Below are 27,730 nucleotides of genomic sequence, written 5' to 3'. Positions count from 1 at the left end.
AAGCACCCCATCCTGGGTCACAACAAGGGTCTGAAGGAGCAGTATCCTTCACAGTCTCTAGGTCTCAAGTCAAGGGCTTGTGGCACAGCAATGCAAGATCCCAGCCCACCCCCAATAGGCCGCACCATCCGATTGCCTTCAGTGGCCCTCAATGTACTCTCTGAAGCATCCTGGGGGGGCGGGTGGTGAGCCTGCAAACCCGCAGACTTTCACTGAGTCTCTGAAGCTATCTAAGTGGGGTACCAATGTCTCCCTTCAAAGCGGGCTCACACTATCCCAGTCCGCTGGTCCCCACAGCAACAGCAATCCCTGTCAATGTCTCTTAGGTGCTAAGATCAGGGTTTACAACTTCAGCTCTGGCAGCAACGCCCGCAAGCACAGGTACCCCGGAAGGGATGGTTCAGCACCTCTCTCAGTGTATTATCATAGGCCGTTGGCTGCACAGTGCAGGCACCACAATTTATGGCATCCGAGTCTGCATCACAGCGGCAAACTGGTCATCAGAGTCTCCCCTTGTCAGGCAACGACTTCCCATAAATCTTGGGGCCAGAGGGGTGCCAATTACGCAGGATTTTATTTAGTGGCTAGGAGGAGCTCCAGTAAGGAGCAGTTGACCATTTTGCTTCACCCAGTTCCCGCCCTTGTCTCCTGTTTTATCACATCAGAAGGCATGTCCTAAACATTATCCAGACTTTTCCATTTTCCTTACAACTGTCTACACATTTATTGACACTCCACATTATGTGTGCAATCATTTGCTTTGGAGGTGGGATCAATATTTTGATTTTGTGGAAGATAAGATGGGTAACTATTTTATTGCAAGTGTCTTTTGAATAAGCATGACTTCCAGGGAACAGTTTAGTTTCTGTGGGGCTTCCCTGGATTAAAAAATTGTGTAAATGCTTAGTAACAATAAAAATGTCAATATCAGTTACATTAACAATCTGAAGAATGGCACATAGGTATCTTTGTGAATCTAAGAAACAATGGACAATTCGTGAAGGGAGTGATCGTATTAAGAGTTTCGGCTCTTGTTTGTGTGGACCTGGGTGTAGGGCATGGAAGCACCTCCGATTTCACAATATTATTGTTTTTTTCATTCTTGGAAACAATATTGTAAACAGAGCATATATCAAATGTCTTCTCTGCCAATTAATAAACTTTCAGGTAATGTCCAAGCAGGCAGGGATCAGCTAGTAGAGACCACAGTCGCTATGCCGTTTGATTGATCATGAGGCAGGTTGAAATGTTGGGTAATAGGTATAACTAAAAGAAAAATGCAATATCATAATGGAAAGCCCTCTATTATTAAAGAAACAATTTGGTTTTACCTTCATTCCCTGTGATCCAGAAGGCCCCGGTGGTCCACGAAAGCCCTAAAATAAAGGAGATAGTTATTTTCATACTGGGCAAGGCTTTTTCAGATCATATATTGCCAGCAAACTGCTTTTTTATCTAACTATGATAAACAAGTCTGTGGCCTGTATAATCCTGCAATGTCTCAAATTCTGTGAGAAATTATGCTTCATTTTCTGTGGGCTATCAACTCAATGAGAAAAAATCCCTGGTCCTTATTATACACAAGCTGAATGTAGTGCTGAGAGATGTTCTTTTGAAAAAAGGCCAATTATTTTTAGTTTTGCCCCCCCCTGCCATCAGCCCCATACTGATTGATATGATGCCCTACTACTCCTTACCACATAGGCCCGGCCATGGCTTTTTCTTCTCGACCCTTAACAGTAAACTTGTTGTGGTCTCCACCTGAGCCTTGCTTACACAATTTGACTCAACCAAAGACAACTGTGACCACCCTGCACCTCCATAAATAACAAGGCCACTTGGATCCCAAGCCATAATACAGGCAGAGCCAATCACCTGTAGGATTAAAGTGGCTGAGGTGCCAGACTATGGCACACACATGCATTGCATCTTTATGGAATCCACTGAACATTACATTGAATTGCATTGCCTGTTACATGCCGGGTTAAGTCATGTCATTAATAGGTATGGCATCACATAATGGGTACTGCATAAATTAAGTAGTGTCTATTTTGTGATGCTACCTTAGCACCAAATATGATGAAGCTGCTGGTCCCCGCCATGTGCAGTATGTCTTTCTTTACTTATGGTACATTAAAGTGGGGCCTCTGAATTTATTGTAGATTGAATTTGGTAAATTCAAGTTTAATATCAAGTCTTGGCTGCAGATCAAGTTCACAAGGTAAACAATCTGTCCTGACACAAATAGTGATAGCAGAAGGATGGTCCGTGGAATGCAGTGACGAGAAGAAATGGAAGAATAAAAGTAACATTAATGAGATCGTTTGCCAATCTTGGTAGAATCTTCAGACTATTTGATACTGGATTGTATTCGCATTGTAGAAGATTGGCCTTCATGCTTGAAAGTGATAGATTAAATGTAGCAAAATAGGTGCTTGGCATTAAAACATAGACTTTCAATGGTAGTTTAGATTCTGAGGTCTCAGGGGAGGAATCTATTAGACATGTGATGATGCAGTGCTTATATGGGTCTAGGGCAGGAAAATCTTGACAGAAAGAAACAAGATGGATAGCAGCCACGATGAACTGGCCTTGGAACTATCAGAGAGTGGATCAGACACAATGATAGTAAGTATAAGTGCAATAACCTCAGGGGCAAAAATTGCACCCAGCAAATAATTTTCACCTTGAGAAGGCATACAGTGCCCGAGGAACCTCCACAAGTGCCAGAATTCCAAGAGCTAATGTCTTAAAGACATTCTGAACTAGCAAATGCAGGAAGACTATGTGACTGTACTGTCAGTGCGAATGCCCTATGTAAGTGTTCTGGCGCTGTGATCAGTGTACGACACCCATTTAAGTGTACCTAGTAGCAAGGGAACCAGAAACGGAACGAGATCTTACAATGATACTTCCCAGAAAGACGGTATTTGAATTATTACATGGCCAACTCCTCAACCCATACAGGAACCAAGGTATGCTATAAGAGTCATTTAATAGATGAAGGAAATTAGTTGTTAGACAGGTGATTTTCAGGGAATAGCTAAGAGATGAGGTACATCCTCAGCACGCAGACACCATGTCTTCTTAGATGAAGACGAGATCCAAATGCTCTAGCATTAAATTTATTTTTTGACTGGAGTCCTTATAAGACCTATGCATTTTCTCAATTTTCATTCCCGTCTAGTAAAAAGTTGAAGGTCATCTGACAGAAGATACCGTTCTCCTTTGTTGATCAATTTAGGTCAGCACTAAGGCGGAGACATAAGGATATGGAGTAAGACACCTCAGTGTCACACATTATCTGTAGGAAATTTGCCTATTGTGACACACTTCCGTGTAAAACAGTTAACCCACGATTTCCTACAGATATCATAAAAACTGCTTTCTATATGGATTTTCATCTGTATTGGAACGCTCTGTGGAATATACATCTTTTCGAGCCATCTATCTAACCTTCAGAGGAAAACGTTTATGAATACATTTCTCTCTTTCTTTGGTTGAAAGTCACACTAAACAATATGCCTTAAGAGTAAAATCAACTGAATGAAATCAACACAAAGATAGGGAACTTGGCAGCAACCCAGTAACAATATTTCACTTTTCCCTAGTCACAGTCACAACCTTCAGGAGAGGCGCTGTATGGCTTTCAGTTGGTTGTGGGAGTTCAGACATAACAAAGGATGTATATAAAAATCAGGCACATTGCGTAGCTTGATGTGCCCCATCATGCTGGAGAACGGAAGAAGACACGGCAGCACAGCAAGTAAAATACTACTGCAACTTCAGCGAAGGCAAAATAAATTGGAGATAGGCCATGTCACTGCCTTCACGAGTATACATCGAGCCTAACATGGCCTGGCAAGCAAGCGGCCATATTGTCGCACAAGGGGCACAACAAGGACCAAAGTGCATCCATTCTCTTACAATGCAAAAACAAATGCTTTCATAATTGGATCCTGGGAAAACTACTGGAAATTACAGTTCTATACTTTTTGACTGTTTTTTGTAATTTCCTGATGAGAATTTTCGAATAAAATGTTGATTATTGTCTGTTTACTACTGCTTACGAATTCAGTTAAAAAATGTTCTTACAGTTAAAGCAATGACCGAGGTTTTACTGTCAGAATTCTTGTGCATTACTCGAGTCAGATAATAATTTGGAAATATTGGACAGACAGATGAAGGTCAAAGTGTATGCAGCAAAGTGGACAATTCGACAAAAGATGCTAAGGGCCTTATTTAGAGTTTGGCAGAAGGGCAGCCGTGGCCTGTCCTTTAAGGCTGAGGGGCCACGCCCCCCCACCTTTTGTCCCTCATGAAGAGTGTCTGTCAGGCTGTGCAAAGGTCAGCCTGGCAGATACTCTTCATGTTCAGGTCAGGCAGCCAGGAGCGAGACATGCACGATTTGCGCAAACTCCTAGCTGCCTGAACTGAACTTTGCTGGGCTGAAGAGGTCACAGCTCATATGGGCGTGACCTCCTCATCTCAGCAAAGGTGCCTTGAGGCCCTCCCCCTTGGTGATGAGGGGAAGTGTCACTGATTGACTTCGACCTGGGTGCTTCAGGTGTAAGCCCTGAAGCGCCCAGGGCGAGTGTCAATCAGTGACACCTCGTCACAGAGTGGGGAGGGGTCAGAAGTCTCACTGACCCCATCCCACTCTGTGACGAAGTTGGGACTGCTGCCTTCCCTCATTGGCTGACCCAAGGTCAGCCAGAGAGGGAAGGCAGCAGTCCTAACCCTCCTGGGACCTCCGAGCTGAAGGTAAGTGTGTGTGTTTTTTAAATGAATATTTGGTGCGTGCATGTATGTTTGAATGTTGATGAGTGTTGATGATGTGTGTGCGTGCATGTGTGAATGAATAAGTTTGAGTGTGAGTGTGCTTCCCGTCCGCCCACCTCCCTCCTAAAATTACCGGCCGCCACTGCAGAAGGGATTTTCTATCAAGACGTGTCCACCGTAATACAAGTATTCTAGGCTATAACACACTTTTGCCACATTTGTGATGGAGTATCCAATCAATTTCTCAGTAAGCCCCTTAATACAAATTGAAGAAGGCAGGTGAGCTGCAACAAAACAGCCTTTGTATCACCTTTGCAAAAGTGCTAAACATAAAAATGTAATATGAAACAATGCAAGGTATTCTAAAGCTAATTTAGGGGCACATGTATGTACCATATTTCCTGTTGCAAACAGCCTGATTCACAGAATCGAACCGTTTGCGACAGGAAAAAAACTTTTTGGTATGTACAGACCCTATTTTGCGATTCGGTAATCTATTTACCGAACTGCAAAATAGGTTTGCGAGTTGCAATTAGGAAGGGGCGTTCCCTTCCTAATTGCGAGTCGCAGTGCGATGTACCATGTTTTGTGACCGTGAATGCGGTTACAAAACAATTGCAGTTATCAGCAGTTTTAAACTGGTGCTAACCCATTCACAAACGGGAAGGGGTCCGCCTTTGTGAATGGCAGTGAGAATATTTGAAAAAATAAAAAGAAAACTTTTCATTTTTGTTTTTGAAATGCATCTCTTTTTCCTTTAAACCTGCTTTATTTAAAAGCAGTCACAGACATGGTGGTCTGCTGTCTCCAGCAGACCACCATCCCTGTGAGGGCGGCCATTCCCAATAGGGTCACAAATTGCGACCTACCTCATGAATATTAATGAGGTAGGTCATTTGCGACCCCATTGGGAATCGCAAACAGTGTCAATGACACTGTTGTACATCAGGTTTTGCGAGTCGCAAACTGCAAGTTGCTAAGACTTGCAATGTGCGAGTCGCAAAACTTCATCTTCATACATGTGGCCCTTGGTGCTTTATTTTCTTTACTGTCAGCCATGTTGCAGAGCGGCCACGCTTGTGTGCAATATGGCTAAAAAAAATTGACCAGGGCAATAGACCTCACATAGGCAACATCTATTGGCTTTGCAAATGCTTGTTTTCCCTCTCTGTGTCAAATAAAAAGTGCTGAAACCAAAATTCGGCCAAAGCCATCTAAAGCAAGTGAGATGGCAAAATGAAACCAGCCTAGCTGCTGTGCTGAACAATAAAAGAAAGAGAAAATAAATTGTCGAGCAAGCCCACAAAGGGTAAGCAATGAATGGGCTGTAAGTCCCTTTTTTTAGATTTTGTTTTTAAAGAACAATGGACTCACAAGAAACAGCACATGCGCTGTTTCATGCAAGATCTTAAAAGGGAAGAAGAGGAACTGAGAGTGGCGTGGTCAAAGGATGAACCAATATTTCAACAACAGAGGATCGGAAAGCAAGAGGGGAGAAACAAACAAATGCAGTAGGGCATTGCATGTATTTGGTCAAAATTCATGCTAGAGTATGGGAATTATTTAGACTTTGGTGGTCAGAGTACTCCGTCAAAAATAGGTGGATGGCCCGACCTTCATATTCTCAGTGCCATTTCCTATAATTCACTTGAAATCAGGTGAATAGAACATCTACCACATTTGTAGCAAACTATTCTGTCTGCCAAATTCTAGAAAAGGACCATGCCATTTGCTTGAATTTATTGTTCGCTAATTTTATGAAGTGGATAGCCTGTAAACTGCCTTGATAAGGCCCTAGGTTGACCATCACTGGTCTATGAGGATGATGAGCTCCATACAGACATGGAAAGTGTTGTATTTTGTCATTTGCCTTTTTTTAATCTTTCAGCCCTGGCATGTTTCTATCAAATTGTTTTTCAATTAGTTTCCGTGAGTTGCTTGTAGGGGTTGTCCCTTTTGGGTCAACCCTATTGCGTTTCTAAATGATTGTTTGGTAATGTGTATATGGGCCAGTCAGACAGTCTTAAACTCCACTCACTGTTTTACAGGAAGCCAGTAGAGGGGTTTCCGGCCGGTGCCACGTGGGCATTTCTCAACCTGAGTACAGCTGCACAGCCCCACTGTGGACCTTCTGTAGATCTGTCTATGCAGAAGTCCAGTGTAAAGGGCATTTAAAAGTCAGTGCATGACAAAAATGTCACACAGTCCTTGGTTTGGCCATAATACACTGTTAGTCACACAATATGTCTTCTTGTGACCACAAAACAGGCTCTACTGATGAAAGGTAACTTGTTAAAGTTTTCGGGAACAATCTTACCGGTAGTCCTGAAGCACCATCTGCTCCAGGTTGACCTGGCTGTCCTGATTCTCCCTGGAAAAATAAAAATAATTGTTAATATATAACAGAATATAGCACCTATTATAAAAATGTAGGTGATAACTGTAAATATAATCATGTAAGAGTAGTAAATTGATTGTAACTTTTCAAATAAAGTCCATGTGATGGAGGGGGTCACAGTATTGCAGCTGAAATATTGAACTGCAAAATTTGCATCCAGTATACCAGCTAAGCAAAACATATTCACCTGGTTCCCCAGTGGGGAACCGGATACAAATATCCCAAGGGTTTTACAAACTTGTGGGAACATTGACTCTCTCTTTTACAAAGTGGTAATGCTTCTTTGATAATTGGATAAGCCTTTTTGTTTTGAGACTTTATAGAGATGACTACTCATATAGTGACAACTTTGTTATTTTCACAAAGATTTTCAACCAGGAATACTTGACATGTGACGGGAACTAGGGGAGAAGGAAATACTTTTAATGGAAAATGCCGTGTAATAGTTTTTTCTTTATATTTATGATTAGATAATAGATAACTTGAAGACATACATTTTTTACCTCCTGATGAAAATGCGTTTTCGATGGAAAGTCTTCACTTTCTAAATCTCTAAAAGTCTGTGTGCCTTTTCATACTCCCAAAGTGGATGATATTTTGTAGTGTTTGAAAATGTCGGAAGTTGCTGGTAAATGGTTTGCCATATGCCATTAGCATTCTTTATTCACTCTAATCCAGCAAAGTGTTATATAAAGTTTGGGTTCTAAAATGCCCCACACTTTGCAATGAGACACATCTAAAGATAAATGAGCATGTAAAAAAAATCTAGACGAATCATTTAGAGTTTGGTGGACCGGTTGCTAAAGGGTTTCATTACTGGCCATTCTCCAACTGAAACCTCTGAAGCACCTGCTGCGCCCTTAACTGCATCGTCACTGCACGAGACCGTATCATCTCGTTCCGCAGCCTTTCCCTTGTGGACGCATTCAGCCCAAGATGCTCACATGATAGCGTGGGAAGACCTCTAGCTATACTCTGAGACGTCTCCATGCGGAACTGTCCACACCGAAATCTTTCATATCAGCGTGCTTATTGGCACCGCGGACTTCACGGTTTTTAGTATTTGTGTAAGGAAACCTTTTTCTTGTGGTGTTGTTTTGACTCTCCTCGGCAGCATGCTTTGAAAGACAAGGGCCCATATTTTGAATGGTTAAGCAAGAAAATGCACACTTTCTAAAAGTGGCATTTTCAAACAGATAATCTAAAAACCAACTCAAACAAAATTAGTATTTTTAAACTGCGAGTTCAGAGACCCCAAACTCCATATCTCGATCTACCAATGGGAAACGACCCTGAAAAGATATTTAAAGACAGCCCTAGGTTAACCTATGAGATAGTTAGGACTTGCAATAATGAAAAACACATTTTGCAGTATTTCACTATCAGGGCATGTAAAACTCATCAGTACATATCCTACCTTTAGAATACACTGCACCTTGCCCAGGGGACTACGAAGGGTCTACCTAAAGTGTGCCATACATGTACAAAAAGGGAAGGTTTTGGACTGGCAAGTGGGTGCACTTGCCAGGTCGAATTGGCAGTTTACAACTGCACACACATGCACTGCAGTGGCAGGTCTGACCCATGTTTACAGGGCTACTCATGTGGGTAGCATAATCAGTGCTGTATGCCCACTAGTGGCATTTGATTTCAGGGCCTCGGTGCACCTCTAGTGCATTTTAGTAGGGACTTACTAGTAAATCAAATATACCAATCATGGATAACCAATCGCCAATACAATTTTAGACACAGAACACATGCATTTTAGCACTGGTTAGCAGTGGTAAAGTGCCCAGAGTATCAAATCCAGCCAAAGGGAATTGCAGCACAGGGTCCAAAAACAGGAGGTCTGAAGCAAAAAGTACAGGGAAACCACACCAAGAGCTGCCAGGTCTATCAGATGAGTTAAGGGATACCTGTCTATCTAGATACACCTAAATGGCCTCTTCCTCAACCTTGTCAGGATTTTCTTGATTCCGCTGAAGCCCTTGAGCAAGCCTAATCGAGAAGTGAGATTGAACTGGATCCCAGTATCTATGTGAAGTGCCTGCAGCAGTCAGCTAAACATAATCATTCCTTAAACTGTGCACATGCTCTCATACTATAGGACCACATCTTTCTCTTTGTAATTATACATAAATATATTGGTCTCTGTGCTGCTGATATAGTTCGCCTCTGCATCAGTGACATGGTTGTTCTTGCCTGTGGCGCATTCTGAGTGTTACTGTGACTATCATGGCTTGTTTTTTAGGTCTCACATACCTTTTTCCCTATTGTGGACTAGACCAAGAATGTATAGGTGGCTTTGTCCCAACTCATTGTTTTCCTTTGTTGTCACGCTTAATTGCATGATTTTTGTTTGATAGCTCTCTTTGTCCATATTTAGTTTGTTCTGCAACTTCTCTGTCAACAGGACAGTAAGGTGAGACCTATTTGCTTCGTCAATACTTCTTTAAATGTACTGTGGTGGACAGAGGCATCTTTGTTTTTTTGTAAGTTTTGTTATTGCACTTGGGTCTGCAGGACAGTGGCTTGTTGTCTTGTCACAAACCACTGCACCCTCAGTAACCACCCTTTTATCTGTTACTTACATTATTATTATATAATTCTTTCTTCCTTTCTGTTTGATGACATATACTTCTCCTTGTTGGCGGATTTCAATTTCTTTCCATCAGGACTTAGTTTCCCTAACTTTTAGTAACTATTGCACCTCCCAAACAGAACTTAAATCTGACATCATCTTTCAAGAGGTGACAGTTTTCCATAGCGTAGACAGGGAACTCATCCTGCACCTTCACAGACTCCTTTCCCCAACAATTCCACTAAAGGTCGCTTTGTAAATCAAAACCCATTAATTTGTCCCCAGAAGGTAATATTCACTATACACTCCCTCGCATATAGCAGCATTTGACTTTATACAGCAGTTGGGTTAGTGTTTAGTTATGATCAGAACCACCGTTTCTCTGATGTCTCTATTGTAAAATGGCAATTATAGGTCTCACCATCAACTCTCTCGAAACATTGGATTCTTTTTTGTGTGTCAATACCAGGAATTGAACCTAGTCAAGAACCTCCCTTTACCCTAAACCTAGTGTGACACCAATTGCTCATGGTCAGTTGGATTATTGTCAGAAATCTGCATTTTCTTCTACCATATGTAGAACCAGACCTGATAGGGTGATGTGAAAATGTGCATTTGAACAAAGGGTTGTGAGAGTAAGACATGTTCTAAAATCGCTTTATACAATGCCAAGCTTCTAAGATTAAATTATTTATCTTACATCAATGCCTTTTTGCCTTTTGGAAGCTTGACACCTTTCAAGAGAGTTGTCAAAATACCTGAGTGGGCTGAGCACAAACACAAATACCAGCACTTTGCACATTTGAGTCTTGGATGGTGACTCAAACTTTCATGTTTCTGCTATTAATCATATAAGCCATTTTGGTATGTTCTTTCTCTGCAACAGAAGGTGCAAGCACCTATTGTTTTCTAGGTTATTTTTTTTTTCACTGCTTATTTTACCTGAGCATACATGCCATAATATTACTCTGTGAATTAAATGCACTGGCTGGACATTTAGGGCCTCATTACGAGGCTAGGGTCCAAGGACCGCCAGCCTTGCGGTGACGGTTGGACTGCCACAACTGTGGTGGTCTGACTCTCTCATTATAAACCTGGTGGCGGACCCGCCAGGGGCCTGGCGTCCCTGCCAGGAACATGGTTCCTGATGGGGTGACGGCAGTCAAAGATGTACTCAGCCAGGGCGGTGCCGAACTCAGTGCCGCCTAGTTGATTACAACTCAGCTTTCTAGCCAGCCTTTCCATGGCGGGGACCCCATCATGGAAAGGCTGGTGGAAAGCCAATGTCGGGAGCCCCAGGACCAGCACCCTAGGAATGTGCCCTGTTTGCTGTGCAGACAGTGCACATTACGATGGTGCTGGAGGGGTCCCCTGTGCAACAGCGTTGACCTTAGCTCCATGTGGAGCCGAGACCAATGCCGCCACACAGTTTCCACTGGACTGACCAGAGGAAACTGATCAGTCCAGTGGAAGCCTTGCAATGGGTCTGGTGGGGAGACCACCAGCTTTGCGGCGGTCTCCTCACCACAAGTCTGGTGGTCAGCTTGTCTGACTCGCAGACTCGTAATGAGGCCCTAAGTTCACTGTACTTTAGTTACAGTGTTATGCTTTGCTGGAGGCTCCAACCCCAACCATCAGTTAAAGTAAGCAGTGACCCCCTCACTTTTCATCTAATGAAAAGTCAGTCAAGTGCCCAAAGGGTGTAACTTGGTTATCAAGGTCAGGTGCACCAGTACTGGTGACTCAGTGGTACATCAGTGGTAAACTACAGTTCCTGCCAGAAAACCATTAATTGCCTTAGGAACCAGAAATACATACCTCACATTGGTGTTAGCATTGTCACAGTGCACAATATTGGAGCAGTGAAAAACAATTTGTAACTTTTAGCCTTTAATTTTTTGATGGCCTGGAGGGACTGTGTGTTCACTTGTTGGGAGCTCACCCCTTCCAGGCACCTTATTGATCTAGGTGGCCAAAGAGTACAGTGAGCTTGGAGGATGTAGATTGGGGGATATTGCATTCTTACTACTTATTGGTTACCGCTGACAGGATTTGCTCTGTGACTGTACACCATATCCTGAAAAGACCAAGGGGCATATTTATACTCTGTTTGCACCGAATTAGTGTCATTTTTTTTTACTCTAATTCGGTGCAAAACTAACTCCATATTTATACTTTGGTGCTAGACCCCTCTAGCACCAAATTTATGGAGTTAAAGTCATTTTTTGAAAGTGGAGACCTACTTTGCCTTAATGAGATGCAAGGTAGGCGTTTCCGTGCAAAAAATGACTCTATGGCCTTAACGCCATATTTAGGGGCATATTTATACTCTGCGGCATATTTATACTCCGTTTGCACCACATTAGCGTCATTTTTTTTTACTCTAATTCGGTGCAAATCTAACTCCATATTTATACTTTGGTGCTAGACCCATCTAGCACCAAGGCCCTGATTTAAACTTTTTTTGCACCGCATTAACGTCATTTTATGACGCAAAAGTGGCGCAAACTTACAAAATATTGGCCCTTATTTATACTTTTTGCTGCAAAACTGCACTAACTCAGTTTTGCACCAAAATGTTTAGCACCGGCTTGCACCATTTCTGTGCACCAGCCGGGCACCATATTTATGGAATGGTGCAAGTCGGTGCAAAGGGTAGTCTAGAGTAAAAAAAAATGACTTTAGTCAGGTGGGGCTGGTAGTATAGAGGAAGAGGGTTTAGCACCAAAAAACGACTTTAGGCAGGTTAGAGTAAAAAAAAATGACTCTAACCAGATTAGCGTCATTTTATGGTGCTAAACCTACCATGCCCATTTCAGGGCCCCCTATGGCACTTAAACAAAAAAAAAAAAAATTAAATACAATCTTATCTGTACTTACCTGGGATAGGGTCCCCCATCCTCCGCAGTCCCTATGGTGTGGGTGGGGATGCACCTGGGGCCTGGGGAGGGCACCTCTGGGCTTATTCCATGGTGTTGCACCATGGAAATAGGCCCACAGGTCCCCTAACCCCTTCCCTGACCCAGGTCTTAAAAAATGGGGCAAAGCTTGCTTTGCCCCATTTTTTGACCCCTCCTCCCTCCCTTGCACCATTTTTACATGGGAGTATAAATATGGTGTTAAAGCCATAGAGTCATTTTTTTGCACGAGAACGCCTACCTTGCATCTTATTAAGGCAAGGTAGGTTTCCACTTCCAAAAAATGACTTTAACTCCATAAATTTGGTGCTAGACGGGTCTAGCACCAAAGTATAAATATGGAGTTAGTTTTGCACTGAATTAGAGTTAAAAAAAACAGACGCTAATTCAGTGCAAACAGAGTATAAATATGCCCCTTAGCATAAAAAATGATGCTAATCTGGTCAGATTAATTTATTTTGACTCAAAACTGCCTAACGTCATTTTTTTTAAAGCTAGCCTACCCTTTGCACCGGCTTGCACCATTCCATAAATATGGTGCCCAGCTGGTGCTAAAAAATGGTGCAAGCTGGTGCAAAACTTTTTGGGGCAAAACTGCCTTAGTGCAGTTCTGCACCAAAAAGTATAAATAAGGCCCCAAGTATAAATACCTAGCTGGAGGAACGTAGGTGTCTAGTGAGTAAAAGTGACATGTAGCACATAAGTATCTTTGGAGATAGTGGAAAGGCCCTGATGCACTGAAAGACTGCGGTTCTTCATGTGGATTTTCTCCTTGTAGTAGATCGAGCACAGCATTCTAAATTGTAAACCACTCAGTGATCGGTGAAGAAGTCTAGTCATTCTTCATAAAATGCATAAGCTTGGATTTCCAGACAATGTATTGCCTAACCTTTCTTAGGTACATGATTGTGGCATCAAAACTGTCCGAGGATCCGATGCCGCAAAAATTCAAAATGGTGATTCCATCCCTTGACTCTCAATGCAGTCACCTAAGCATCAAATGAAACCTCTTCTTGGAACAAGGCATCATACAGTTCTGTGCTCCACTGGTTCTTCTAAGAGTAGCTTTTTGAATTGTTGTTCGGAGTGCCTTATGTCTTAGATGTCCTCACTCTGCACCCTCCATAGATTTCTTCCCTCTCATCTTGGGTAATAAGTGCTTTGAAATGTATATGAATTTGGAATGCCCTTCAGCGAAGCTCAGTCAGAATATGTACCATATCTCATAACTGCTGTAACAGTAATAGATGACAGGAATTCAAATTCAAATTCATCGTGGTCACAAGCTATAATCTAAAGATCAGGTTTTGGCAACACTTTCTATTGAAATGGTACTATTTATTTGCTATTTTTAATTATATTTTGTCTCAAAGCAGAGGCTGCTAGGAAGAATATGTAATCTTAAATCACACAGTACAATTTACAAACATGTGGGACAAATATGTATTCCTACTATCCACATCTGTAATCTGTGCAAATGCACAGGAGACCTTCACACACATAGCTGCTGTATCAATCTTACACGTATGACAATTTGGAAATATAAATACCAATCCATTTAAACAGAGCACAAGTTGCTCACCCTGAACAGAAGGCTCCATTCACTGCAAAGGTCCGAATACAAGACGTTCATGGCGAATAAAATGGGAGATCAAAGCAATAAGATGGAATCCATTACTCCATGTCAAGAACTTCATTAGATACATCCACACAATCAAATCAAATGGCCTCTTCCCTATCTGAACCTGTTACGCAGACTTCACAAAAAGGGTCGTTCCCAATGGTACAGCGGGTCTGATGGACTATCACCACCAAATAAGTCTTCAAAAGAAGAGTTTGATCAATTGGACTGGGACTTAGCAATTGAGGCAATTGAAATCTCCGACTGAATAGTTGTCAAGGGTGGGGACTCAAGCCTTAAAGGATCCTGTTAAATTGCTCATCCTTATTATTGTCATTATGAGTTAGTTAAATCTGTGATGGTATGAATCACGGGTTATAGATGCATTTTCATAGAGATAGTGGGGCATATATTATTAAGGTTCCATGCCATGCAGTTGGAAGGGAGACCCTTGAAATGCGCCATATTTGCAAAGATATGCAGCAGTTCAGCTCTCTCCTAGCACTGGTGCACTTGTGGCTGCCTAAATCAAATGCAGGCATTGTTGCCCCATGGCACACGTGTGCCTGCAGCAAGGGTGGGACTGTTTTTGTATTTCCTGCACAAAAACAATCCAAAGAGATTTATTACTCTTTCTATGTCTGCTGCAGAAAGAGAGAATCAATGTTGTGCAGTAGGCTTCATGTATAGAGACTATGTGAAAGATTTACTAAAGACTTGGTTTGTCCTTATGGGATGCATGTCGTCGCAATTTAACAAAAAAACATGGGCAATACAAGGGTATTTTAAGAAACAACAGTCCCTACAAAAAATATACAAATCAAAGAAATTTAAGAAAAATGTCAAAGTATTGTATATTTTCTAAAAATATTTATTGAAAATGTTAGCACAGTGGGTCGTGCAAGAGGGTTTTTAAAAGATTTCTCGCTGTCAAGGAACTTCACTGTGACATTTGTGAACAACAGACCCTTGGTTTGTTTAAATTGACCTCATAGGGCTGGTTTGAGTCTTCATGAATTGTGGCATATAATAATAATATGCATAAATGTCATTGCAAAGTTGCCTGAGACCAAGAAAACTCTTAAAACTCCTCTTGCACTACCTACTATGCTAACATTTTCAATAAATGTTTGACATTGTGATTACATTTATTTGTTTTGATTAGACTTTTTGTATGCTTTTTGTAGGGACCATTGCTCCATAAAATAGCAAGTCAAAGAAAGGCAATGAAAGTCCTTAAATGGGATTTACAAAGGCACCCAATGGGCGGTTTCTACTTCTTTAAGTGACTTTGTAAAGAAATGTAATGCAATGTAGCTTCTTGAACTGCATTGCATTACATTTCACTGTGGTAGGAATTTCATGGGTATTCCCATGGCATTTGATATAATCTCGGGTTTCCTAAAGGTAACAAACCTGAGATTGGGCCAAAAGGGTGCACCTACCACAGAGAGGGCTTACAAGGAGAAATATGTTTATTTCGCCTCGTTATGTTCTCTTTCAAAGTGTTCTGCATTCATAGGAAGAGAAATAAGCCTCTAGGGCTTGTGTTTGTGCAGGAAATCATCCCTTCCTGCACAAACACATTCCTGCACATTATGGCGCCTGCCTTAGCACTGGGGGGCATATTTATACTCCGTTTGCGCCGAAATTGCGTCGTTTTTTTTGACGCAATTTCGACGCAAAACTAACGCCAACTAACGCCATATTTATACTATGGCGTTAGAGGCGAATAGCGCCAAAGTTCCCGGAATGTGCGTCATTTTTTAGCGTGAACCCCTTCCTTGCGTTAATGATATGCAAGGGAGGCGTTCCCGTCTAAAAAATGACTCCCAGGCCTTTACGTGGTATTTATACTCCCGGGCAAAAGAGACGCCCGGGAGTGGGCGTGGCTAAAAACGGCGCATTTGCGCCGCTTTTTAACGCCTGGGTCAGGCATGGCGTTAAGGGACAAGTGGGCTCAAAATGAGCCCAGAGTGCCCTCCCCTGCCCCCAGGGACCCCCCCTGCCACCCTTGCCCACCCCAGGAGGACACCCAAGGCTGGAGGGACCCACCCCAGGGACATTCAGGTAAGTATTTTTTTTATTTTTTTTTAATAATTTTTTTTGGCATAGGGGGGCCTGATTTGTGCCCCCCTACATGCCACTATGCCCAATGACCATGCCCAGGGGACAGAAGTCCCCTGGGCATGGCCATTGGGCAAGGGGGCATGACTCCTATCTTTACAATGATAGGAGTCATGTTGATGGGGGATGGGCGTCGAAAATAAATGGCGCAAGTCGGGTTACGACGATTTTTTCGACGTAACCTGACTTGCCCCATTTTAAGACGCCCATGCGCCATTTTCCCCCTACGCCGGCGCTGCCTGGTGTACGTGGTTTTTCTCGCGCACACCAGGCAGCGCCGGTCTGCTTGCGCCGGCTAACGCCATTCAATAAATACGGCGCCCGCATGGCGCTTCAGAATGGCGTTAGCCGGCGCAAAACTTTTTGACGCTAAACTGCGTTAGCGCAGTTTAGCGTCAAAAAGTATAAATATGGGCCTGGGTACCTACAAGTGCGGCAGCGCTAGGACAGAGCTGAACCGCGCCATATCTTTGTAATGTGGCACTGCACAAATGTCTCCCCTTCACACCACGCAGCAAGTTCCCTTGTACATTGAGTTACATCACATGTTACTAAACATGCCCCTACAAGCCGTGGGGTAGCCCTAGGCCAACTGGCCCAAAACATGTGTTTGCCTCAATTTGAACTTTGGGGTCATCTATTGGAGAGATTTGGCTTCAAAAAAATGTTACAAGGCATGCGTGGTATGAGCATTTTTAGAGTAGGAATAAAGTTATCTAGATGTCCTTGTAAAATACAGTAGTGAATGTTACATTCAACATTTCTGCATGTCTCTTCATCTTAAAGAAAAAAGTACAGAGGTGCTGAAGTGATATTTCGTACATATACTGTACACGCACATTTATTTTTCTCTTTCGAGACTGGTTTTCATTTTATGGTGTTTGCCGATTGTGCGGGCAGTACCCGAAGCAATAAAGTGCCACCACGCGGAGCAGTGTATACGCTATCTTCCTATCAGTGCTTTCTTTGGCATCACGAGCTTCGCGACTTTTTTTCTATTTACCTATGAACGCGTTTCTTGTTGTGTTGTTTTGGCTCTCCTCAGCAGGGTAGACTGACAGACGAGGCGTCTGGGCAGGGGAGCGGGTAAGCAGAACGTCCTCTGTGCCTTCGGAGACCGCCAGGTGGTCTTCTAGATCTAGATTACAAAGGTAGTAATCCCTGAAGTCTTTCAATGCAATTTCACTTGAGACGCATCTCCTTATCTTAAGCTGTCAACATATGACATTGAAACATGTTACATGTATTTAAGATTCTATTGGGAAGTTTGTAGTACAAGAGTGAACCGAAAGGAAAGAAGTCATGAATTCTCGACTTTAGCAGCTTGAGTGTTCGAGAAGTGGGTGTCCCTGGGAGCTGTCAATTACTGTGCTGCACAAAACCTTTACATTGCTGTTTATGATGCCTTTGATCTTGATGGAAGACGCCGGTCTCCACAAAAAGCTCTTGAAAACGCTCCATCACTCCACATCATAAGACTCAATGTATATGTGCACTTAGCACTACATAATCTGTGTGTTCTAACATTAATGTGAAGTATTTTGCACTTGAACCCTCTATTGAGGTTTTTTCACTGTAGAACTAGAGGTTCATATACATTGTGTGCCTTAACTTTATTGAATGAACCGTAGTTTAAAGAAAGGAAAAAAAAACATCCTCTTGTTATTGAAATTGTTGTAAAGTCCCCTTTTTGGAGGGACACCCCCACCTTTTTGATGCTTGATGCTGTTTCTTTTGACCTGAAAATGTACTGTGACCTGCTAACCAGATCTCAGTACCTGTGCTCTTTCCCTTAAATTGTACTGAGATGCTTGCTAATCCAATTGGCTAGGTCACCAGGGCTGCAGCACTGATTGTGCCATCCTGTTTGACCCAAGTAAAAGTAAATGTGCAGAGCTGCCATGTCAGCCTGCACAGTTAGGATGCCTGCTTGAGTTCGACTCTGCCCACACCAAGGGGCATATTTGTAATGCCCTAGCACCACCTTGCACCACTTTAACGTCATTATTTTTGACATTAATGTGGCCCAACAAAGCCAAAATCCCTGCGCCGTATATACAGAGTGGGGCAATGCATGCATTGTGCCACTCTGTAACCCTCTGCACTACATTATGCCTGCGCCAGGCATAATGTATGCCTCCGATAGGGGGGGGCGAAAATATGGCGCTAGGAATAATCTATGAGATTTCCTAGAGCCATTTGTTACTGCATTTATAATGCCTGCTCACAGCAGGTGCTAAAAGGGGGATTCCATTCTTTAGAGTGGGCCCCTATGTACTCTGCAGGAGTAGCGGCCAACAGTTTGGTGCTACTCCTGCAGAGTACATCAATAGGGTAAAAAATAGTGATGCTATTGCCCCCTACCCTGCGCCATGGTGCACCATATTTTAAATACGGCATGCACATGGTGGCGGTAGGGGGTCGCTAAGGGGCGTAGGGAAAGTGGTGCTGCACTTGGTGCAGCGCCACTTTCCATAAATATGCCCCTAAGTGCAGGCAGAGTCCCTTCACTGCCATAGCACAGGCAAGTTATCTCTAAGGCAGGCCTCCTTTAGTCCAGGAGGCAGGGTGGCCTGTGTTATGAGTGTGGACATATATGCACAAGCATATATGGCCCTGTGGCAGCATTTAAAACGTAATGGTACCGCACGTGACCAGCGGACCATAGCATAACATAGGCAGGCACCTGGGCAGTCCCCAGATGTCCAGCTCCATGATGGTCTGGGAGATTCCACCCGTGTTTGGTAACAAACACTGTGCATTTTAACCCTGAGCGCAATTCTCATGCCCAGGATTAGCTAGCATGTACACTGATGGCATCCTTTGAGGATGCCCACTGTTAGACTTGGCATCCTTGGCGTGGTCTCCCCTAACTTTTTGCCTCTGTTTCCCAGGTTGTTGATGTGTGCTGGACTCTGTTTTTGCTGTTTGTGTTACATTGGGCACTTTACCACTGCTGTCCAGTGCTAAAGTGCAAGTGCTTCTATACAAAATGTGTATGTAATTGGTTTATCCATGATAGGCATATATGATTTACTGCTTAGTCCCTAGTACAGTGCACTAGAGGTACCCGGGGCCTGTAAATCAAATGCTACTAGTGGGCCTGCAGCACTGGTTGTACCACCCACAATAGTAGCTCTGTTAATATGTCTCAGACCTGCCACTGCAGTGTCTGTGTGTGCAGTTTTAAACTACCAATTCAACTTGACAAGTGTACCTACTTGCCAGGCCTAAACCTTCCCTTTTCTTACATGTAAGGTACCCCTATGGTAGACCCTAGGCACCCCATGGGCAGGGTGAAGTGTATGTTTAAGGTAGGGCATATACTAATGTGTTTTATATGTCCTAACAGTGAAATACTGCCAAATTCGTTTTTCACTATTGCAAGGCCTATCCCTCTCATAGGTCATCATTTAAATATGATTGAAGCATAGATTCCCTTTGGGAGCGGATGGACATGTGGAGTTTGGGGTCTCTGAGCTCACAATTTAAAAATACATCTTTTAGTAAAGTTGATTTTAAGATTGTGTGTTTGAATATGCCACTTTTAGAAAGTGAGCATTTTCTTGCTTAAACCATTCTGTGACTGCCTGTTTGTGGATTCCCTGTCGGGGTCAGTTTGACAGTTGGGTCGTTTGCACCTCTCTCTAGACAGTGACACAAAGGGAGCTGGGGTGTAGCCTGCATATCCCGATGAGCCATCTCTGCTAGGAGGGAGGGGTGGAGTGGTCACTCACACCTGAAAGGGCTCTGCCTAACCCCCTGGGGTGTGTCTGGGGCCTGGCCTGGGCAAGGCAGGATTTCACAAACAAGAGAGACTTCCTTTGTAATAAGCCTACTTCAAAAGCCAAAATGGGTATAAGAAGGGCATCCAAAACCACAGACTTTAGATCACTTCTGGAAATCAAGAGGAACCTCTGCTTGGAGAAGAGCTGAATAGCTGAGGAGAAGTGCTGCGCTGCCTGTGACTCTGGTTTGTGGAGCTATCCTGCAGTTGCTTCTTCTGCCTGGTTAAAATGGACAAAGACTGGACTTTGTTGTGCATTCCTGCTTGTGAAGAAATCTCTAAGGGCTTGTTCTGAGCTTGCCTCCTGTTGTTGAAGTCTCAGGGGCATCAAAGACTTCCCCTGCCAGCACCTGGACTCTCTGCTGAGACTCCTGCCAAGCCAAGTGGTGCCCTATCCACTTCCTGTGGCCTTGACAGGTGAAGCTGGCAGACCAAGAGTGAAAATCCATGCACCGACCACCGTGCATGGAAATTTCCAATGCAACCTCTGAGACGCGGCTGAAGAAACGCCCCGCCACCGGCTCTGCTGTTGAAATTGATGCAGCACTTGCAGTGCGGGTGGAAGATTGATGCTCGCGGATGGAGAAACGATGGGCTGCATCCCTAACGGAGGCTGGTAACGTCGCAACCCACACAGCGCAGATTTTCTATCACCGTGCGGCAGGATTTTTTACGCAAACCTGCTGGACATGGAAAAATTACGCAATGCCTGCCTGGAGTGCTGCCCGGATCGACGCATCGCTCTCCTGCGGAGAGGAAAACTGACACATGCCGACCCGACAGGAGAAGGAGAAATGATGCACGATCTCGCTTGCAGGTAAGAAATCGATGCACAGCTTACCTTTTTCGATGCACACTCGCCCGTGCGTGTTATTTTGATGCTACCCCAATACTTTTCAGCGCTAGCAGTGTTTTACCTGTTTACAAAAGGATTTAAGACTGTATTGCTTTTAAAATTAATAACTTGACTTGTGTATGTTGGATTTTGTAGTGTTTTAATTAAGTTACTGTGTGTGTTGAAACAAATACTTTACACCTAGAACTCTGAAGTTAAGCCTGCCTGCTCGTGCCAAGCTACCAATGGCGTGAGCGGAGGTTAGCTGAGGGTGATTCTCCTTTATCTTAACTAGAGTGAGGGTCCTTGCTTGGACAGGGGGTAACCTGACTGCCAACCAAAGACCCCATTTCGAACACCCACCAAGATAACAGTTTTCCCCTGCTAGGCAGGGTTTCCTGAGCAATTTGCCACCAAGACATGAGTCTGCCCTCCTGCGGGTCATGCTAAGACTTCACCAGGACAGAGACAAAGGACCTGGGTAGGAAGGAGGTAATACCTCCTCCCTCCCAGAATGGTTAGAGTTTACAGTAATCAAGGCAGTGATCCTCAAAGGCTTCACCGAACTTGATGTGTAATCCCTTGTCCCCCACTCAAGGACAAAGCCCGCCCCATCCTGACCAAGCCGGCAGGTGGGAAAATTAGTTATGCAGGAGACGTACACCCCCCCAAAGACTAGCATCTTCTCTGGGGTAGGCTAAGGTCTGTATGGCGGAAGAAGAGTTTTGACATGTTGGCAAACCTCAGGAATAGTGGGTTCTGGGTAGAAAAGTCATCACTTCAGGGGCGGGATAGTCGCAGGGACCAGTAGCCTATTGGCCACTGTCCCCCACACCCTTAGCACCCTCTAAACCAGGATTTAAGGGGCTTCCCTGGAACCAGAACCTCCATTCTGACTTTGAATCTGAGAAGAGGCACAAAGATGCCGATCTGACAACAGTACTTTGGACCTTGCCGCAGCACAAAGAGAGAACACTTAAGTGCCATGAGTAGACCATATACTAGAACTGTTATCAACGTGCACCTGTGGTGAAAACTTGTTGCTCCCAGCAAGAGGGACTCCAGTGGATGCCAGAACCTAATGCAGACTTTCCTGACTGTTGCTACCAGTCACCTGCAACCTGCAGAGGAATCGTCATGCTGCATCCCTGGAAGTACAACCCATCGGGCCCCTCTTGAGGAGCCCAAAGAAAGTTGGTGACCTGCACCTTAGGAGTGGTAGTGAGGTTCCGACCACGTTTCAAGCCACTACTCCTTTCCGGATGACCTTCAGCCAACAAAGTAACTGTGGACTACTTTTTCCGGTGCCAAGACTTTTCTGTCGCCAGTCCAGTAACCAGCAGCTTCTCGGACAACACAGACTCCAGAGCAGTTCCCCAGCATAGTGACCGATGTCAGCAATGACCCCACTTCTGAGAATCTGCATTTCAAAGGAGGTGACTTCGAGAGGAGCAGCAATGCATCTTTGGCATGACCAGTCCCTGTGATTGACAGGTGCAAGGCCACCTCTGCACCCAGAGCCACAGGATGGGGTGGCGAGGTTCCAGCTGTGGAATCCAGGTCCTGGGACCCTAAAGGCCGCTACTTTCCAAGGGTAGAGTGAGAGTCCACCCCCAAGTGTGCTATTGTCAAGTGCTGCATTTTGGCAGCATCCGGGAATCCCATCAGCACCAAAGACAGCAAGAGCACCTCGGCACCCAGGCTCCCTGGGCAAGATAACTAGAAACTGACTATTGAGGCTTGGTCTAGGGACCTACAAGGCCTTAACTCCAAGTGGGTTCTCCAGCGTTCATACTACAGGTGACAGAGTGTACACTGAGATTTCCCCCATTGACTTCAATGGGATTTGTTTGACATTAAAAGTACTCTATTTTTCAACTCTTTAAAAATTCACAACTCTGGTTGTCTGTAAGATAAAAAGTTCATTTTTATGTCTAAATTAAGGTAAAAATCTGTGGTGTTGGGTTTCCCTTGAGTAGTGTCATTTACTTATCATCCATGTGGGTGTTAAATGCTTTACATGTGTTCCTCTAAGCAGTCTGACTGCCACACTACGAGGACTGAGTTAAGGTTTACGAGTGTGAACCCGAGGTCCACTTCTGGGTAACGTGTTACTATTACATGCTAAGACTCCCCAGTCATAACTCATAATACTGCCACCTTGCTACAGAAATGGATCATCACTAAAAACAGGAAGAAATTATGTAACATTTGCTCTAATGTTTTCACATTTGAATTTAAAATGTAGTTCTCAGTTACATTTATACTCATGTATTTCGAATTGCATTGCTTTTACTTAAACTGTAAGATGAAATTAACATGAATTTATGTACTGACATTTACATTTATTTGAAGCTACATCTGCGCAGTGACACACATTTTAAATGTGCAGAATTGTTCTGCATGTTTAAGTTGTCTGGACTAGGCCTGAATTTCTTTTCAAATGAAATACTGTTTTCCTTTTTTGCTTAGACATAGAGAGCTTGAGAAATAGACATTGATGGAAGAAAATGAAGAAACAGAGCCTGAGCTGACAATCCCTGTTCGGAGTTTGTTACATATGTCTCAGGACTACTCTGGGAGAAGGCGTGGATGTTGCAACTTACAACCTGAGAATGGAAAAGGACAAGGGATCCCCTGATGGTGTGAACAAGGAGTGTTGCGTAGAAGGATTTGTATGATATTAATTAGTGTTCACATGGGTAGTTGGTGCTCAATCCCTTTGGACTTTGAGAGGTATAGACCTCTAGCTTTTCTTTTCATTATATCGTTTCTTGCTAAGTGTGGCTTAGGCTGACACTTATTTCCTGATTCTTAGAAGACTCATGACTGAGATTTTGAAATGCTGACACCTTCCCTAAATGCTTGAACATATTTTATTATTTTACTAGCATTTTTCTGACCTTTTGAGATTTTTCCTTAGACTAGAATTTTGATTTATTTAGGCCCCGAGTTAGGTAACTTCAGACCTTACTCATGTTTAGGAGAGAGAATTGAAGATTTTTCTCTGAGCACCACATCTTACTGCTAATGTTCTGTATTGCTGTAACTGACCTTCTTGTATGCCTTACGCTGATGTGCTAAACTTCTTCAGAAGATTTGGTTATCCTGTCGTTATCTGGTATCTTTATAGCATGTTTTTGAGATTGACTTGCATTACCCTGACTGTTAACTTGCAATAAAATTCTTAACTTTATTTATGATTCCTAGATCTTACTGTGTAGCTTAATGTGTTACACTGTAATTGGAATCTGTTGTGACTAATGCTAACTCCCAATGTCTTTTGAGTCGACCAAAAAAGGTCTATCGCTGGACAGATTTCAGGGAAGTGGCCCAAATGCTCCATCACTTATAAATGCCACTTCAACAGAATAGTACAATGGGGTTCATGGAAATAGAAAAGCATGGAAATAGGGGCGGGTGGAGGGAGGGAGGACAGACGTGATGGCACAGAAAGGATGGAAAGAAGGATTGTCAGATGGTGGAAGCGATGACATAAGGGATGGAAAAGAAGGAAGGGATGGACAGATGGAAAAGGGATAAGGATAGGTACATGAGGGAAGGAAAGATGGACGGAAGGTTGAATGATGGATAGAAGGGGAAAGGAAGAAAGAAGAATCCATTGAGAGAAGGCAAGATGAATTGATAGAAGAAATGAAAAATTATATAAAAAGAATGGAGAGAAGAAATGACAGAAGGAACAAAAGACAGAATGAAGAATATGGAGGAAAAAGGAAAGAAAGATAGGACAAAGTCAGAAAGAAGGATAGAGGGAAGGAAAACAATATATAAGAGATGAAAGAAACATGGGAAATAAAAGAACTGGCTGGTGAAAAAGAGAAAGAAGGGAAGAAAAGGAAAAAAGCACAAAAGAAGGGAACAAGGAAATGAAGAACGTATGAAGAAACTGTAAACAAACTATCATCCAATTTCTTATAGAGCTCAAAGGAGCCATCCGGGTCATGAGCTCACAGTGCATCTCAAAACCAGAGCTGACATGATTAAACAAAAAAACATTCTAGAATGCCTATTGATGGTTGTTTTCCTGGTGTCTAGTGGCATTTCTACAGGACAATCTGCTTTCTGGTGAGGGCAGAACGACTGGTAGATCTGTTGTATTGAGAGAGCGTAGCTTATATAATCTATATTTACGTGAAATGTTTATGAACTAATGTGTGATAATGCCACATAGAAATTGTATTAACCTGTTTCACTAAAACATGCGTTTGAAATGTGACCACGGGGAGTGGCCGCCAATGTATACGTGGATTCATAAAAATGACCAATGCCTATGAATATTTGAATTAAAGAATGGTTTGCACTAATTATTAATGACTATGCTATTAAAGTTATGCTAAATAAATCTTGTAGGCCTTAAGTTAGCATGAGCCGAAGCTTAGCTGCCTGGCTCTCATATTAAATGTGTTTTTCTAACGTGCAGTGTGCTGACTCGCAAAAGGACATGACCTCTTGTTTTCTTCAAACTAGAAGCTGAATGTAACCATAATGGATCCGTTCTCATGAAATTCATATTGCTTGTGGAAATGTTTAATCGAAATGCAACAGTGTAGACTAATATAATGTACAAGGTCGTTTAAACCGGTGAAGACAATGGAGCTACTGACCAAAAGATGTGCAAAGAATTACAGAAGGATGAAATCATACCGGACGTGCTACCTCTGAAGACGTCAATCATATGGACCAATAAACTGTCTGTGAACTATCGTGGGGTGACACATTTGATGACCTAATTCAAAATTAATTGGGTAGAGATAGTGGGGTGCAACCCCTTAGCCAATTAGATTTTAGGGGAATGTATAATGAAAAAGGGATAAAAACCCATGACACAGGGAGCCTGAGAGAGGTGATAGGGAATGCTATTGATTTTATCCAGAAACTCTGTCACTCTGTTTGGTGACTGATTGGTTTATTAAAAACCATCCACTTCCTTAGATTGCCCATTTACACTTTACCTCCTTATGAGGGAAGTGCCCCTTTTTGTCCCGGAGCTGAGTTTTTACTGATGGCGAATCGACTGATGTCCTGAAGACGAAGACTGAACCTGAGTGCTGACCCAAACCTTGGAGGGTAACTATGACAATGAAATTGTGATTTGTCTGTTTGCTTTTCCTTTCTAGGTACCAACTGCTTACTTTTGACAGAGACCATAGCTAGATGTTTTCCAAATTGGTGTTCTAAATTGTTTTGCATGAAGCCCAACATGCCAATGCTAATCAGTGGTTAGGACAGGTTCACTAAACGACGGAATCTATGCTTTGTTGAACTGACGCGTTAATGACACTCTGCTAAAGTAGATCTATGTTCACGCTGTGTTATGTTTTGATGTTTGTGATCCTTGCCTTGATGAAATCTTATCAGAGTTGCCATATTGTGACTATGCTGTTTTGCTTCTTGGTTTTGAGATTAACACATTTGCTCTTAGAATTGTAATTAATAGGGAATAAAACTCATGAAATTCTACTAAACTGGTGTGGTTATTCATGACTGCCAGGTCATGGTGGTGTCTTTAATTAATTATTATCTCTGACTAAAGTGAAATGCATTGTTGTAATAAATATTGATGACATTATTGACGTATTGATTCACATACTGATTGGCTATCCCGTCCTAAGGTGTCTCTCAACTGGGTCAAAAGATTCATTGGCCTAAAATGAGTCCTGATGTGTAATAAATTATCATAAAGGGACGCGTTAGCAGGACTGGTAGCAGAGTGATGGTTTGGCCCTTTGGGGCCCTACAACGGAGAATTATTGTTTAGATTGTTTTTCGGAGATAATGCAAGTTGGAAATATGATGTGTTTCTGAAATTCCCCATGACTTTCCCGGGATCTCGGAGCCTGCCTAAGTGAGTTGGGAATGTTCTCGGCGTCTTAGCATGTGTGGTGTAGAATTTGAGCTTGCTCAGCTTATGCATTTTGCAGGTGATCTGTGAAGTTGTGTGTGTTTAGGCAAGGTAAATGTTGTTTTAGTAGGAGTGGCGTACTCCGCAGTATGAGAGTAGGGAAGTCGGCGTACTTCATGTGAGTGTGGCGCTTGGTGCTCAAAAAAATTATCCACGTGGTTGGTTGTTAATGTACGGGCTGTCGTGGTCTAAGACTCCGGAGTATATTGATGAAGTGTAGGAGACACTTGGGTTTATGTTGTAATTTGTGCGGTTTAATAGGTCAATCGGGCATGGTTGACAAGTCGAGTTTGAGTCTAAATGTGTGAGAAAAACCTTCGATGGAGATTTGGCAAGTTCTAAAGTGCACTAGAACGAACCATTGACAATCGAGAGTAGGATTTGCAGGTCGAATTCTGCTTGCGTACGCGGGGACTGACAAGGAGAGAGTAGCGGCCGAGGCTTCAAGTGAAATCTCTGTAAAGTTCTAAAGCGATTGTGTACCCTTCCTGTAGTAAACCAGCATATTTGAGTTGTTGTTGTGTTAAAAGTGCTCGCCGTAATTTTGCATTAGTTTGGTGTGAATCCAGTGAGGAGCGGACAAGCCGCAAGACAGTGTGTGAGTGTGACGTCAGTGGTGCCGCGCTGGGATAGGTCAGCTGCCGAGAGGGGTCGCGCACGGATTGGCAGCCATCCGCGAGAGGCAATAGGTTGAGAAAGGTGGGTGAAGAGTGTCCTGGGAATTAAAGTCACTTCCTGATTAAATACAAAACAAGGTA

General features: G+C 43.1%; 1 protein-coding gene across 1 annotated transcript in view; it reads right to left on the bottom strand.

Annotated features, from left to right (window-relative positions):
* The window catches only part of LOC138267863 (collagen alpha-1(XXI) chain-like), a 603,972-nt gene that overhangs the window by 129,532 nt on the left and 446,710 nt on the right, over positions 1 to 27,730 (bottom strand). Inside the window, exons 17-18 of the mRNA XM_069217091.1 lie at positions 7,100 to 7,153; positions 1,332 to 1,376 (exon numbers count right to left, since the gene is read on the bottom strand). Coding sequence (XP_069073192.1) covers positions 1,332 to 1,376; positions 7,100 to 7,153 — 99 coding nt within the window. The remainder of the gene's footprint in view (positions 1 to 1,331; positions 1,377 to 7,099; positions 7,154 to 27,730) is intronic.

This window comes from Pleurodeles waltl, chromosome 2_1 (assembly GCF_031143425.1).
Source record: "Pleurodeles waltl isolate 20211129_DDA chromosome 2_1, aPleWal1.hap1.20221129, whole genome shotgun sequence".
In the NCBI taxonomy this organism is placed as follows: Eukaryota; Metazoa; Chordata; class Amphibia; order Caudata; family Salamandridae; genus Pleurodeles; species Pleurodeles waltl.
Note: the sequence above shows the minus strand (reverse complement) of the source record. Positions and strands in the feature narration are given on the sequence as shown.